Consider the following 15961-nt stretch of genomic DNA (forward strand, 5'->3'; position numbering starts at 1 on the left):
TGACTTTCCTCTACCATCACCAAGCACTTATCTTTTGGCAGCCCCCTTGGGGGGAAAGTTAGCACTTCATGCTCAAAACTGGCAGTTAATTAACCAGGACAAGTGGGGTATTAAACATAGTATCCCAGGGGTACACATTTAATTTCCATATTTTGCCAATTCCAAACAGATGGCCAAATCTGCCACAAAACCAGTGGGCAGAGGCCCAGAAATAAATCAGGACCCTCATGGATATGGGGGCTATTCAACCAGTACTAGAAAAGGAAAAAGGACAAGGTTTTTATTCAAGACTTTTCCTGGTACCTAGAAAAGACAATTCATGGCGTCCAAATACTGGACTTATCGATTTTTAACACGTTCCAGGACATTCCAAAATTCAAAATGCTGACTTTACAACAGCTACTGCCTATGCTAGACAGAAATGCTTGGTTAGTAATTCTAGACTTAAAAGAGGCATACCTGCATATCCCAATAAGGGAATCATGCAGAAGATACCTCCGCTTCAAAGCAGGTTTTTTGCATTACCAATTCTCTGCACTGCCCTTTGGCTTATCTACTGCGCTCAGGGTCTTTACAAAGTGCCTGCACCAGTAATTGCGTTCTGCAGACAAAGAAGCATTCAAATTTATCCTTATCTGGACGATTGTCTCATTCAAGCAGAGGACAACGACACTCTTCTTCAACATCTGGCGTTTGCAAAAAGGCTTCTAGTATGCCTAGGGTACACCATAAACAAAAAGAAATGACAACTGGTTCCCTCACAAATAATTACATTCCTGGGTGCAAGCTTGAATACAACTGCACAGATAGCTTACCTCACACCAGTCAAACAAAGGCAACTGACAACATGCTTCAAACAACTGGCAACAAAAACCCAGTTATCTGCAAGACAAATTCTGCAGGCTTTGGGGTTCATGGCGTCCTGCATTCTACTAATCCCATATGCGAGACTGCATATGAGGAAACTTCAATGGTACCTAAAAAGTTTATGGAGTCAACATTGTCACAGCCTGGAAACAATGATTCCTCTAATTCTCTGCCTACAACAAGAGTTCCTTTGGTGGGCAGAGACATGTCACCAAAACAAGGGGCTGTCATTCACTCTACCCCCTGCCACCCAAACCCTAACTAGAGAGCATCAGATTATGCTTGGGGGGCCCACCTGGCAGGGAGATGCATTCAGGGCAAATGGAGCCCAAACCAAATGCATCTGCATATCAACCAGAAAGAGATGCTAGCTGTTCAGAATGCTCTGACAGCCTTCAAGGACTTACTTCATCCAGGACAACCACTGATAAGGACGGACAACACCACAGTTATGTGGTACATAAACAAGCAGGGGGGTACACATTCCTAACCCCTTTGCAGACTAGCCATAGCTTTGTGGAACACAGCCTTGACTTACCAAGTACATCTTCAAGCTCAATTCCTGCCAGGAAAGCAAAACACTCTGGTAGACGACCTAAGCAGAAATCTTATGAACCCACACGAATGGAAACTGGATCCACAAATCTTCAGCATGTTAACACAGAAATGGGGGAGCCCAGACATAGATCTATTTGCCTCTCCCCAAAATTATCAGTTGGACAAATTCTGCACAAGAACTCATCACAAAAAAGCATGGAAAGTGAATGGTCTATCCTTCAGTTGGAAAAACCTATCAGTCTATGCCTTTCCCCCTCTGCCTCTACTCTCCAAGGTCTTACTGAAAGTCAGACTGAAAAAAACAAAAATTATCCTAATTGCTCCTGACTGGCCCCACCAGCACTGGTACCCTGCTTCTAAGGAATATGTCTCACCTTTCTCCATGGTACTTGCCTCAAATACCTCATCTACTGTCTCAGCAGAACTATCAAATTCTGCGCACTCAGCTCCAAACTCTGAATCTTGCAGCATGGCTAATCAACTAATTATTCAAACACCACCTCTCAGTAAATCTGTGATGGATGTCATTTTGGAAGCCAGAAGGCCTAGTACTAGAAAATCATATGCTGATAAATGGAAGAGATTCTGTGCTTGGAACCAAGCACAAGGAATAGACATAGCAAAGCCCAATATTCCTCAGGTTTTACAATATTTGACTGAGATGCTTGACAAGGGCCTATCTTTTTCTTCAATAAAAATCCATGCATCTGCCATCTCGGCTCATTACAACACAGAGCCTCCCCTCTTTTCTCATCCTCTGCTTAAACAGTATCTTAGAGGAGCCAAAAATTTAAGGCCACCCAGAAGAGCACCAACTCCTGCATGGGACCTCAATTTTGTGCTGGAAAAACTCACCCTGCCTCCTTTTGAACCAGCAGCTACTGCGGATATAAAATTTATATCTTGGAAAACAGCTTTTCTTTTGGCAGTCACTTCAGCAAAAAGGGTTTCAGAACTACAGGCTCTCATGGCAGTGGAGCCTTTTATTATATTTTACCCAGACAGGGTGTCCCTCAGGACCAATCCTTCTTTTATGCCTAAGGTGGTACCCAGTGTGGCTCTTAACCAGACCATTCACCTGCCAACATTTTACCCAAATCTGCAGAACAATGGGGAGCGGATTTTGCATTCATTGGATGTACTCAGACAACTAAGATTCTCCCTAAATAGGACCAAATCTCTAAGAAAGCCCGAGCAACTACTGCTAGCATTTGCTGCAGGGTCATAGGGGAAGGCTATATCAAAGCAGACAATTTCCAAATGGATAAGCCACTGCATTCCTTTCTGCTATTTGCACCATGATAAACCTGTGCCCAAGGGGATCAGATCACATTCCACCAGGGCTGCCTCTACTTCAGCAGCTTTTCTCAGAGGGGTTCCAACCAAAGACATTCTAGAAGCTGCTACTTGGAGCTCTGTTCATACCTTCACAAAACATTATCAGTTACCTCTCTTCTCCAAATCCAGGACAGGCATTGCCACTGCAGGGCCATATAGCCACCCCTAATGCTGTTTAGTTCCATCCTCCCATCCATAGCTTTGGGATTCTACCCAAATATAATGACTGCAACAGTGAAACAGGAAGAACATAGTACAGTTGTGTACAATTACCATAAATGTAGATGTTCGAGTGTATTCACTGTTGCAGTCTGGGTTACCCACCCGCCATCCCCCTTTCTATACCTTTTCTTTCCCTCACTATACTCAAAAGCCTTTGTGGTGCATTTGCTTTTAGTTGAAGGTAAAGTTTATGTTTCTAAAAGTGCATTTATATATTTACTGTTTGCTTATATATATATATATATATATATATATATATATATTTTTTTTTTTTGCTCCCCATTTGGGGGGCACCTGACATCTGGGGCAAGAAAAAACTGAATAAAATGGCGTCGGCTGCATGTTTTATACCCCTGACGACCTGACGTCATGGAAGAGGAGACAGCAACCGATGCAGGACCCAAGACTTTGTTATTCAGGCCGACTGAGGGCAACCTGCCAGCAGATTACCCAAATGTAATGACTGCAACAGTGAATACACTCGAACATCTACATTTACGGTAAGTGTACACAACTATACTTTCTATATCCACAGGCACTGATAGTACAGACCTTGTCATAATCAACAAGAATAAACAAACAGATGTGTAACCCTCCCCAATCCGGAATAGCCAACAATAAAAGAAAAGTTCTATTTTCTGATGTCCTGGTGGGCTTTTTTTTTTTTTTTTTTTTTACACACAGATCTTAGCATGGAATTACAGTTAACTCAACCAAAACTACAGCACTGCATTTTAAACTTATGCTTTCTTTTCCAATGCTTTTCTCATTCTCACTATCTCTAACTTAGCATACAGATAACCTCCCTTGGCTTATTAGGTTATTTCCAGTCTCTTTAAATCATTTTCCCTATATATACTCCTTTCCTCCCATTCTTCAGCCTGTTCCTCCCCTTGTCCTTTACAAACTCATGCCATAATATACCATTTGTCACAGGTCATCTATTTCCCCCCTGGGTGACTACATTGTTCTTCTGCCTCCCTAAGTAGAAAACCAGTTCAGTCTTTATTCTGCATTTCCAAATATTCACTAATTTCCTGGCATCTCTATATTTGCTGAGAGATTCTTGAGCACAGTATAGTAGTATGATTTGGTTCACAACTGGTAGTACTAGCAGGGAAAACTAACAGAGTTTATTGAATGGAACTACATTTAAAAGGCTAAGTGCTCCCTGATTATGTCATTTGACTTCACAACTCGCTATTTAAACTGATGCACTACCAAAGTAATTAGTCTCTGTCTGTATAGCTTACTATCAAAGCGATTAGTCTCTGCCATGGTGTCTGCAGTGATTAGTCTCTATGACTGTGCCTGCATAGCTTACTGTCAAAGTGCTTAGTCTCTGTCATTATGACTCCATAGCTAACTACCAAAGTAATAGGCTAATCAGATAATGCACAGGCTGACAAAATACATAGAAAGATATTCTCAGAGATCTAGAAGTGAGTGGAATGAATACCTGTGAAGGATGGCATTTTTGACATACTGGGTTAAAATATCCAGAAGATAGTGATATACATTCTTCAAAGACAGAATAGGAAACAAGCGTGGGACTCTTACGTGGTTGATTACCAAGTTGGTATAAAGTTAAGAAACCTTTTGATAGCTTGTCTGTTATCCCCATGGAGGCATAAAAGGACAGTTGACTCTTTTGTGGATTTTTTTGTGTGTACATGGTGCGTGCATGTTTGTGGTTATGCATCAGTACATGTGTATATTTATGTGTGTGAGTGCATGTGTTAGTTTTGTTAATAAATACTCAACTAAATCAGTCACTTTGGAGCATCTAGCAGAAGAAATTAAAGTTTCTGTCAGACATGCCTTTTTTGTTTACTTCTTTCTGACTTCTGTAGCTTTTTATTTCCTGAACTCACATACATCTCACTAAATGCTGACTGTGGAATCAAACATCAGTAGAACCCTGATGTATTATAAATGATTTGATTTATTACATTGTAACACTGTCCATAGGAGTTCAGTTACATTTTATAAACTTACCTTACTGAGCTCAAAAGATATAGAAATCTCGACAGTACTGTTGTCACAATGTACTGCTAACATTGATTTAAGAATTTCGGTAATTTCTTCATTTGTAGTGGACGGTTTAGATGTAGATGGCACAGGAGTTGAAGTTGTTTGCCCATTATCTTAAAAAAGAACATAAAATATCTCTGTCAGTCATCTCCACTAGTCTAAGATTATATGAATACCATTAGGCTTATTAAAGAAACCAAACTGAAAGGGCGCAAGACTAGATGAATGAAAGTAGACTTAATAAATAAATTAAACTGAATGGACTGAATTAAATCAACCCCACCTTCATAGCTATTGATGTTGTACCACAAGTCATATTTACCTCAGGGAAGCAGCTTGCCCCCTTGACAGTGTACATCTTGCATGCTCTGATTCCTTCAGCAGAGTGTAATGATTAATCACATAGGTTCATAAGTTCATTTTAAGCTTAGCCAGTTTCCCTTTCTTCTTCTTCTTCTTTCGACTTTTCCCAGTTAGGGGTCGCCACAGTGTATCACCTGTCTTCTCATGATTGGCAATGGAATTTTACGGTGTTGAGTTGCCAGCCCAGCACCCAACCTTCCACAGAAGGCAAACACATGCACGCACTCACACGTAGGGCCAGTTTAGAGTGTCCAATCTACCTACAGCATGTCTTTGGGATGTGGGAGGAAACTGGAGCACCCAGAGGAAACCCACGCAACCACAGGGAGAACATGCAGACTCCACACAGAAGGCACCCCAGCCAAGGATCAAACTGGAGAACCTCTTGCTGTGAGGTGACAATGCTAACCGCTGCACCACCGCAGTTGCCCATACTTGCTTAAAATAACCTATCCCATCTGATTATAGACTGGCCTGATACATCTCATGGTCAATAATGATATACTACACCTAATGAGAATACCTGGGATCATACCATAGATAATTTGAGGGGACCCATGCATGGAATAAAGAATTTAGGAGGTGCATCTGACCATTAGTAATACAGGGGTAAAGGTTCTGTTTCCCATCCATAGATCTAAGTTGCTTTTGAAAATGGACAGGGATGAACTTTGTTTTATGTGGATGGGGAGTCTGTTCTACAGCAGCGGTATCTTCTGAGAAATATTCCTGTCCTTCTAAACTGTTCTTTTGACGTTGCAGAAGAGGTTTAATTTCCTAGACTGAGTATTTCTGATGCCATTTAACTTGCTGATTTGCAGTATATCCATCAGTATTGGAGGATGCCTAGTATGCCAGACACTGGTCACCTCTTAGCAGTCTGTAGGATATCAAATATAATGACAGGACTTTTGAGTCGGTCAGTATAGGACATGTTGTTCAGGCCTTGTATCCTTTTAGTGTGGTATCTTTGTGGGTGTTCTAGCTGTTGCATGTGTCTTGACAGATACATACCAAAGGGAGCATTACATTCAATGACTGAATAAAGAGGAACAATGACATCCCTAGATATGGATACATCACTTGTTTATAAGCTGTGCAACATAGGACTTTCTTACAACAACAGACACATGTTGGTCAAAAGTTAGGCCACTGTCCACAGAAGTTCCCAAAAGATTAACAAATAAGTCAACTTTAGGGGTATATTTCAATGTGGTAATAATCTGGGATAGATAACTTCCCAAAGGATACAATAATGCATTTTTGGCATTTGGTATCTGAGCATGAATTTGACACCAGTTATTTGTTTGAGCCAAACCTTCCTGCAAGACTGGGGATTCAATGACTGCTCCTATCTTGCAGTCATCTACAAACTTAGTCAGCCAGAGCTCTTTGGTATTGGCTTTTACTTCAGAAAAGTAGATACAAACAGGAGAGGTTCCCAGCACAGAACCCTTGAGGACTCCACTGGTGACTTGTCTCGTTGGGGAGGTAACCTCCATTATTTTGATTATCTGCATCCTATCTGTAAGGCAATTGGCAATTCATCGGGAGACATAGGGGTTTATTCCCAGTTTAATTAGCTTTTCTACCATGCCTGAGTGGGGAATTGTGTCAAACATTTTTGCCAGGTCAAGATATGCAGTGTGTACTATTTTGCCTTCATCCATCAACTTGGTAACCTTTTCAAAAAAATCCACCAGGTTGAGTAAGCATGACCTGCCCTTGATGACTCTAGGCTGAGATGGATCTACTGTTTGGAGGATCCTTATGTCCTGATGTCCTGATTCAATAATTGCATGACAAGTCTTTCCATGGCTTTGCATATGAGGCTGGTCAGACTTATGTGTCTGTAAGTGCCTGGATCTGTGGAAGGTCCTGCCTTATGCAAGGGAATGACTGTAGCTGCTCTACATTTACTTGGTACAAAACCTGTATGGAGGCTAAGATTAAACAGTGTTAGAGGTGTGGCTAAATCATGCTTCATGCTATTTAAGATGCTTCCAGGGATATTGTCAGGACCCATCAGTGTAGTATTTTTAGCTTTTGACAGCACTTTTTAAGACTTGGTCTTGTGTGATAGCTAGAGGTGAGTCAATCTCAGGTAAATCTTGAGGGAATAAATGGAGGATAGAGAGGGGTAAAGTTAGACCTATGTTTATAAGCCAGTAGGTTAGCTATATTTTCAGTGTCAATGTAGTTAACATCGTTCCCAATCAGCTCAGCACATTGCTACATTGTGCTTTTGAGATTATGAACACAACTAAATAATGCCTTCTGATTGTCTTTGACTTGGCTATTTTCTTAGTTTCATAGGTGTGTACTAGGCTAATGGCCCTGGAGCCTTTACACGCCTAGCCTGTAGGATTACCTTGGCATTGTGCCACCCGACCTTAGTTCCCAGTGCATCTGTCAAGTAGAGCCACTGGAGTGATCCCTGGGATGAATTTTCTATTTCCCATCCACTCATCAAGATTCCTCTTGAAGAGGGCCAGTGAGGTGCTCTGTTTGACATGTATGGGAAGTCGATTCTATAGCATGGGCAGTCTATGGATTATGAACCTGCCCCTCCAGCATGTTCTGTTGATTGTGGTAATGAGGTTGAGGTCTCCGGAGCATGTGGTGGGGAGGGATTTCTTTAGATGTAGCATTTCTAACAGAGCTGGGTCAGACATGGTTTTGTAAGTCAAGCAGAGATCGCCTCTAAGTAGGGGATATGAGGCAGAGAATAGTTTGAGTCTGTCCATATAGGACAAGTGTTTAAGGCCTAGAATCCTCTTTGTGAGGTACTTTTGAGGCCTCTCCAGTTGTTGTAGGTGTCTAGTGAGGTACATGCCAAATAGGGCATTGTACTTGAATGGCCTAATGAGGGAAGAGTAGAGGGAGACAATGACCTCTTTCTTCCTGGATGCAAAACCCTTAGTAAAGAGATGTGCCACATAGAAGGACTTTCTCACCACAGTGGCAATGTGGTGGTTGAAAGAGAGGTTGCTGTCAACCTGTGATCCCAGATCTCTTATAACACCTTCTGTGTTCAGTGGACTGCCATCGATGTACTAATTTATGGGAACCAACTTTTTCCCAAAGGGGATAGCGACACATTTTGTGGCATTGAGCTTAAGGCCATGGTTCTAACACCAGTCATTGGTCTCAGTGAGGCCTTTCTGAAGGATGTCAAGCATCACTTGAGGAGTAAATAATAGCTCCCAACTTGCAATCATCTGTGAACTTTGACAGCCAGAGTCCCTTCGTGTTGGCCTGGAGTTCAGAGAAGTAGATACCAAACAGGAGAGGACCCAGGAATGAACCTTGTGGGACTCCACTCGTGACTGGTCGGCAATCTGATTTGGGTCAGCTACTTTCACACTGTGGGATCTGTGAGCCAGTTTGCAACCCACCTAATGATATAGGGGTTGATGCCTAGCTTACTGAGTTTTTCTATGATTCCTGAGTGGGGAATGATATCAAAGGCCTTGGCCAGATCAGGGTAGACTGTGTGAACCACCTTGCCTTCATCCACAGCTCTGGTGACGGACTCAAAGAAGTTGACCAAGTTGAGCAGGCATGATCTACCCTTCACAAAACCAAACTGTGTGGGATCCAGACTTTGGAGATTCCCTATATCCTGGTTTATTAGGTCCATGATGATGCATGCCATAGCTTTGCATATCAGACTCGTTAGACTAATGGGGCGATATTTCCCAGCATCTGTAGTCGCTCCTCCTTTGTGGAGAGGGATAGCTGTAGCAGTGCACCATTTGGTAGGGAAAAAGCCTGAGGTGAGGTTGTGATTGAACAGGGCACAAATATGAGGTGCCATTTCTCTCTGTAGTTCATGTAGAACACAGCCAGGGATATTGTCAGGTCCCATAGAAGCTGTATTCTTGGCCTTGGACAGTGCTGTTTTAACCTGTGCACCAGTAATACTGGGTGCCTAACAATCTGCTGTTAATGTGGTAGGTCCTTTGGGAAGGGAGAGAGGGGCACTGAATCTGTCGGTCAGTATATTGGCAATATCTGTTGGCTCGGTATAGGAGGTACCATTGTGCAGTAGCTCAGAGCAAATCTGGGTATTGCCATGGAAATTCTTTACATAACTTTAGAAGGCCATGTGTTTTTTTTTACTATCTGTCACAATTCTGTTTTCATACCTAGCTTTAGAGGATTTGATGAGGGATCTCAACTTTTTGTTGAGGCTGATAAGGGAGTTTTTCCAGTCTTGGGACTTCACCTTATTCTGCATCAGTTTCCTCCTTCTGTTGTAGAATTTGTTTATGGCAGGGGACCACCAGATTGGCTTCCTGTTTTTGGAGGAGAGCGTCTTGGTTTTATTGGGTATGGCGAGATCCATGCATTTGTGTACATGTTTGTACAGTGCATTGATGTATGAGTCAGCGGTTATGCAACTATTCTCCATTTGCATGGGTGTCGTGAAGTTAGCCACCTCTGTTGTTAGGAGCCCAAAGTTAGCTTTTGAGAAGTTTTTCATGATGGTTACCTTTGCGGGGGTGGGGGTGGGAGGGATGTGGATTTCCAAGGTGATTCATTTGTGGTCAGATCTAACCAGGGAGTAGTTGACTATTGGTGTAGAGCAATGGTCACCCATGTTAATAATGACCAGGTCAAGGATGTTGCTACCTCTAGTGGGGGTAAGAATGAGTTGGTCCAGGGCATTGGAATTAATGAATTCCAGGAAACGCTGGGAAAGTGTATTGGTATATGAGCAGTTTTCCCAGTTAATGAAAGGGTAGTTGAAGTCACCCAGTATGAAAGTGTTAGGTTGGACCCTAATATTCTCCAGGGTGCTTAGGAATGTGGAGTGTGAGTCTTGGGACATGGTTGGGGACCTATAGCAGGCTATGACCTGAATCGCTGTCTTACCCAATTTTACTTGCACCTGAAGTATCTCTGATGCATTATGTTGGGCTACCAGTCTGAAGGTATGTGTATCCTTTATGAATATGGAAACACCACTGCCTTTGGAGCTTCGATCCAAATTCTGGGGCCAAAAGGTGTGGAATGGGTTATAGCCTGGTAGTACAGGGGTGCTTTCTGCTGCCTTGAACCAGGTCTCTGTTACAGCAGAAATGTCAATGTTCTCCATTTTAAGGAGTGCATCAAGCGAGTGCATTTTGAAATATAGACTTCTAGCATTGAGCAGCATGACCCTCCGATTGCATTTGTTTGTAGCTTTTACGGTGGTAATTTGTTTTTTTGTACACTGCCTAAAAAAGGTAATATAGGGGGTGGCAAGAGCCTTGGCCAGTATCCGGAAGCCCAGGGATGACAGATGCAGGCCATCTCTGACAAAGCATCGAGGTCTGCTAATCATATCATCCCAGGCAGACAGATAATGGATCCTCTTAGAATGACACCAGAAACTTAACCAATTGTTGAAATCAATTATTTTCCGCTTGTAGTGTGGTATCATTCTGGGAGATGGTAGGATGCTGCTCAGGGCTAGGGTCGTACCCGTCTATGCTACATAATCCAAGCGCTCCTCCATGTCTCTTTTCATGTAGTCCAGGGAGGTACATCTCCGGTTATTCACACCCGCATATACAGAGTCATATTTGTACCTGTTGTTGAGGGACCTGAGTGCATGTGTTATGTGGTGTATCCTGTGGCACCCGACAGGCAGCTGACTGTTACTTTCTCCTTATTCAACTTAGTGAGTGGGACATCAGTATGCCTCACTATCAAGTCACCTATGACTAGCGTGTTGGGCATGTTGTTTTGCCTTAGGGGCTTTGGTTGAGTGGTACACTCTTTAGGAGAGTTATGTGTCTCATTATTAGTGTTGTGTTGTGTTGTGGTGGTTGAGTGAATTTCTGCCTTGGAGGTCTCTGCTGTTTGGATAGATTTTTATTGAGACCCTCCACGATGGTGGGTGTGTGGTTTGTGTTTTTATGTGAAGTCAGTGCTGGTGTGTATGTTCTGGGGGGCTGTGTGTTCCATGTGGTGTGGTGCAAGTGTTGACCTTCTCCTCTTGACCAGCTATTCCAGTCTTGGCTGGAGAGTGCGTGGCTTCCAATTTGGATATATAAGTGCATCTCTCACAAGTCTGAGTGTTGGGAGGTAAGAGGAGAGGGTTGTCTGTGTACATGAGGCAGTTGCTACATTGCCTCAGGAGGCTCAAGTTCACCAGGTTAATAGGAGAAAGCACAGGGAACTGACCTTTAGACATGCCTGGAGGGGTGGGCATTAATAATTAGTACTGGAACCATTTCCTTGTAGAATGTTTAGTGCTGGTAGCACTTGTGTGTTACAATAATTGCTACAAGAAGTCTGGTAAAGTGCTAGACTAATAAGCTAGTAAAAGTGCATTAGAGGAGAGAACTAGCTGATCTCAGGGAAAAGTTGTCCATTTTAGCCTGAAACGTGGCTTTGGTGGATTTTATTAAGCTCCTGAGTTGGTTGTTTATTTATATGCCAAGGCTTTTAACATTCTGGGAATTAATCTTAATTTTAGTCAAAATTCTTTTCCTTTTATTATCAAGCTTGTTGATATTATGGTTCCACCATGTGGGTTTGTTTCTGGGCTTTGCCCTGCACTTATTCCTACAGTGTATGCAGCTGTTTACATGCTGGTATAATGTGGTGGTGTACATTTCTTCATATTCATTGGAGTAAAGTGGGTTTGGTGGGGATTTGAAGCTTGCCAATGTAACACTTAGGAGTAGGTACCTTGCATGGAAGGGTTATCTGGTTTCAGTTTTATTTCAAAAGAGACTGCTTTATGGTCAGACCTAATAAGTGAAGAAGATACGTAAGGGATAGTGCAAAATGCTCCCATATTAGTAAGGATGAGATCCAAGAAGATATTCCACCTAGTGAGTATTCTGAATGTCAAATTGTTTTATTTAACATTGACTAATGTTGGTGCCTGAGTTTACTGTGAGTGAGATTTTTGGATCCAAGGATATACAGGCACATCTCTTACACACTGTGTCATGCTGTTTGAGTAACAGATGATAATCAGACACTGTCTCAACATATCCATGCCAATCAGGCTGGCTAGAGATATTGTGGGGAAGTGTTATTCCATGATACTGACAGGAATGACTCTAGGCCAGGGGTAACTATAGCTATTTGGAGTTCAGTTTTAGAATAATGTTTGGATGGACTTGCCACTGAGTATTTAAATTTCATTACAAAACAACTAACCCCACTTCTGCCATCAGTAAACTAATCATTTAAAAATATTTACTAATTTGCTACTAAATCTGTGCAGTGTCAGTACACTCAATATTAAGCAATTTTAGCAAAGGTCTTTTACCCTGTTGAGTAGTTTAAGGGGAGAAACTTTTCAAAATGATAATTATGTGCTTATTGTCAACAGCCAATGAACAGAGAGAGAGAGAGAGAGGGAACTATGTTGTCAAATTAGCATAAAGGGCAGGCAACAATAGTTTAACAGCACAACTACAACAAGGTGATTGGGAGGGGAAAAACATTTATCTAGCTTTCTCTGACATGGAGAACTACTACAATGAAACAGTAAAAGCAATGTCTTTTGGCTTTTCCCAGTTAGAGGTCGCCAAAGCGGATCACTAACCTACAGATTGATTGGCAGTGGAGCTTTTACGGTGCTGAGTTGCCAACCTGGTGCCCAACCTTCACAGAAGACACACACATGCACTCAACTTCCTATACGTGTTTAAAACTCACTCGACCACCAGGAGGACATGCAGACTCCGCACAGAAGATGCTTCAGCCGAGAATCGAACTGAATAACCTCTTGCTATGAGGCGACAATGCTAAACCACCGTGGCCAACATTACAATGAAACAGTAATTAAAAAAAAAACACAGTAAACAGCAACTTTGGAATTCACAGATCCTTAGCTCTGAGCTGATTAGTCTGGAACTGCCCCAATGCAAAGACAAGTCCTGAACTAGCCTGACAAAAACTCAGTACATTAGTTACTTCATCGCTGAAAATGAAGTACTGTGCTTGTATAGTCAACTGACTGAATTCTTTAATTGCTGTGTTGCTTTCTTGGGCTAAATCTACTGCTTTCCCTCCCTCCATGTTAACTGTTTCTTCCATTTTTAGTACCATTTAACTAAGTTTTAGATCACTTATTTTATTTTCTTTACTGGTAATTGTGCAGTTGTCTGACTAAATTCATTAATTAACTGTATTGTTTGCCTGTGCTTAATTTGCTGTTTCCCTCCATTTCTGCTTATAACTCAGTTACTGATACAGCAAAGTTTTAGCCTGGTGTGTAGAGACAGTCAGAGACAGTGGTGAGTGTTCTCTGCCAGCTGCTGATTCTCAAAAGCTGGCATTATTGGCTGGAACCAAAAGTTTTTTAAAAGCTGTTTTTTCATTGGTTTGTTTGAAGTCTTAGCTCAGGTATTTTGCAACCAGAAGACTCTGACACTTTGAAGTTCTACTCCTAGCAAGCCCAGCTAGTACTGTACATTAGCAGACTATGTTAAAGTTGCTAACTCATTAAGTAACACCAAATTATGTGCAATTAGGCTTAGTAGAGCACCACCTTCAGTTAACTATTATATCACAAATGGAAAAATAAGTTGTATTACCATTCAAAAAAGTCTTATTTCTCTCAATGCCTATGCTCTAAAACTGTTCAGACAAGTCTTATTTCTTCCAGTTTCTACACTCTTCAGCTAAACAGAAGGTTATCCAAACTGTCCCCCCTGAGCTCCCAACCGCAATATATTTGGCATAATTAGACAGTGTAGCCAACTGCCTGATGTCATGGGCAATGAACTACTACTTACCCCATCGCAAAGTATTTTTGAGAGATGCAAATATTTAATTAAGATGGTGGCAACCCTCTCAAAAAAAAAAAGTCTGAGAACCACACACTCCTCACAGCACTTTACACAAATAGACAGTTGTCATGCACTGAGGTTGTAGAAAAGTCATTGCTTAAGCCCTCAAGGTCAAACAAGATCAGGTCTCAATGGAAATGAATACTGCTACATCCACAGTCGAGAGTCACCAGGAAAAAAATTGCCACAAACCAAGTAGGCTTATACCCTCCGCTAATGATAATATACTGGTGATTAGAGGCTTCATAGTAATTCACACAGACTCTACCTTCACAAGGCAGAACAAAAATCCCCCAATGACTCATGAGCTGTGAGACCCTTAGGATGAACAAATATGATTATGACACGGTGGTGGTCCATGTGGGTGTAAATGACTTGGCATGTTAAACCATAAGGGAAATGCAGAGAGACATTTCAGAGCTCTCCATGTATATCACAAATGCAAGGAAAACTTTGGAATTAAGCAGAATCCTACTTTCACCAAGAATGATGCAGAGGTACAAGGAAAAACTAATTTCAACAATTTGCTCAGTAACTGGTGTCATTTGAGGTGGATCCAGTATGTGTCCGGGGTCTATATTAAATAAACGAACGTTTAAAATGTCGAGTACAACATACTCGAACACTTTTAAGCGAACGTTTACGTAATCGACAGCTGTAAATATCGTAAATAGGAGTTTCGAAATGTTCAGTTTGGCCAGCACTAAAATACGTCACGTATCACGTCGTGTAAATTACTTCAACCAAGAATTCCGTAAATGAAACTAAACAGCAAAGTCTAACCACGAAACTATCGCAATACACTGACTTACATACTAACTGCAAAACGAAACACAAGTAAACATAACACAACGATCACTACAACACAGATATACATAACTAGCACTGCTTCTTCCAAAGGATGTGCAGTAACACAAAATGAATTAAATACTGAACTACATATTAAATGAACAGGTTATTACCATGGTTCAAAAGAGGTACAAAAGTACATTGCTTGTTGTAAATTGAAGGAAAGTGCCTGAATATGTTGAGTGCATCGCGTACATATTCATGTTTGTATTGCTTTCAGTTAGTGTTGCGTCCGACAGCACATGGGAGGAGGAGTTGGCCAAACAAAACTTTTCTACATTCTAAATTATGACATTTCGAGCTATCGATTAAATAAATATTCGCTTAAAAGTGTTCGTGTATGTCGTACTTGACATTTTAACCGTTCGTTTATTTAATATAGACCCTGTGTCCGCATAAGATGAACTGCTGCACAGCCCTACTTACTTTGCTATTGACAGCTTGCATCTCTCACTTCAAAACTTCTGCATACTGACTAAAGCCATTACTGACCAACAGTGCATTTTTAGGCAGATTCCAGCTAATGGATCTTACAACCTAAAAAGAATAACAAACAAATCCCCAGACAATATCAATGTGGTACTACTCAGTGCTAGCAGTCTAAATAACAATTTGCCTGACCTTGAAGCCTGCCTGCATTTTGAACATGTTCATGTGTGTATTATTACTGAAATCTGGCTTAAGACCACCATCTATACTAGGGTTTTGCACCTACCATACTTTAAGACCTGATGGGAACAGTGGTAGAGTATCCATATTTGTTAAAAACCACTTCCCAGAGACCCATAAATCAAACTTATTGAGATACAACTCAGCCTAAATAAAACCAGCTATCAGATCATAGCATGATATAGGACTCCCCAGATGACTCCCTAAAACCATATCCATTTCTTAAATATACTAGATGAACTTCACATGCACAA

At 41.5% G+C, this 15961-nt stretch overlaps 2 protein-coding genes across 6 annotated transcripts in view; one reads left to right on the forward strand and one right to left on the reverse strand.

Annotated features, from left to right (window-relative positions):
- Positions 1–15961, forward strand: part of LOC122817037 (transient receptor potential cation channel subfamily C member 4 associated protein) — a gene marked incomplete in the record, with an annotated part of 2826501 nt that overhangs the window by 869338 nt on the left and 1941202 nt on the right.
- The window catches only part of ENG (endoglin), a 730651-nt gene that overhangs the window by 237614 nt on the left and 477076 nt on the right, over positions 1–15961 (reverse strand). For all 5 annotated transcript variants that reach the window (XM_044090171.1, XM_044090170.1, XM_044090172.1 and 2 more), the window contains exon 9: positions 4984–5132. In XM_044090171.1, coding sequence (XP_043946106.1) covers positions 4984–5132 — 149 coding nt within the window. The remainder of the gene's footprint in view (positions 1–4983; positions 5133–15961) is intronic.

This window comes from Protopterus annectens, chromosome 12.part0 (assembly GCF_019279795.1).
Source record: "Protopterus annectens isolate FY-2018-M chromosome 12.part0, PAN1.0, whole genome shotgun sequence".
NCBI classification, from domain to species: domain Eukaryota; kingdom Metazoa; phylum Chordata; order Ceratodontiformes; family Protopteridae; genus Protopterus; species Protopterus annectens.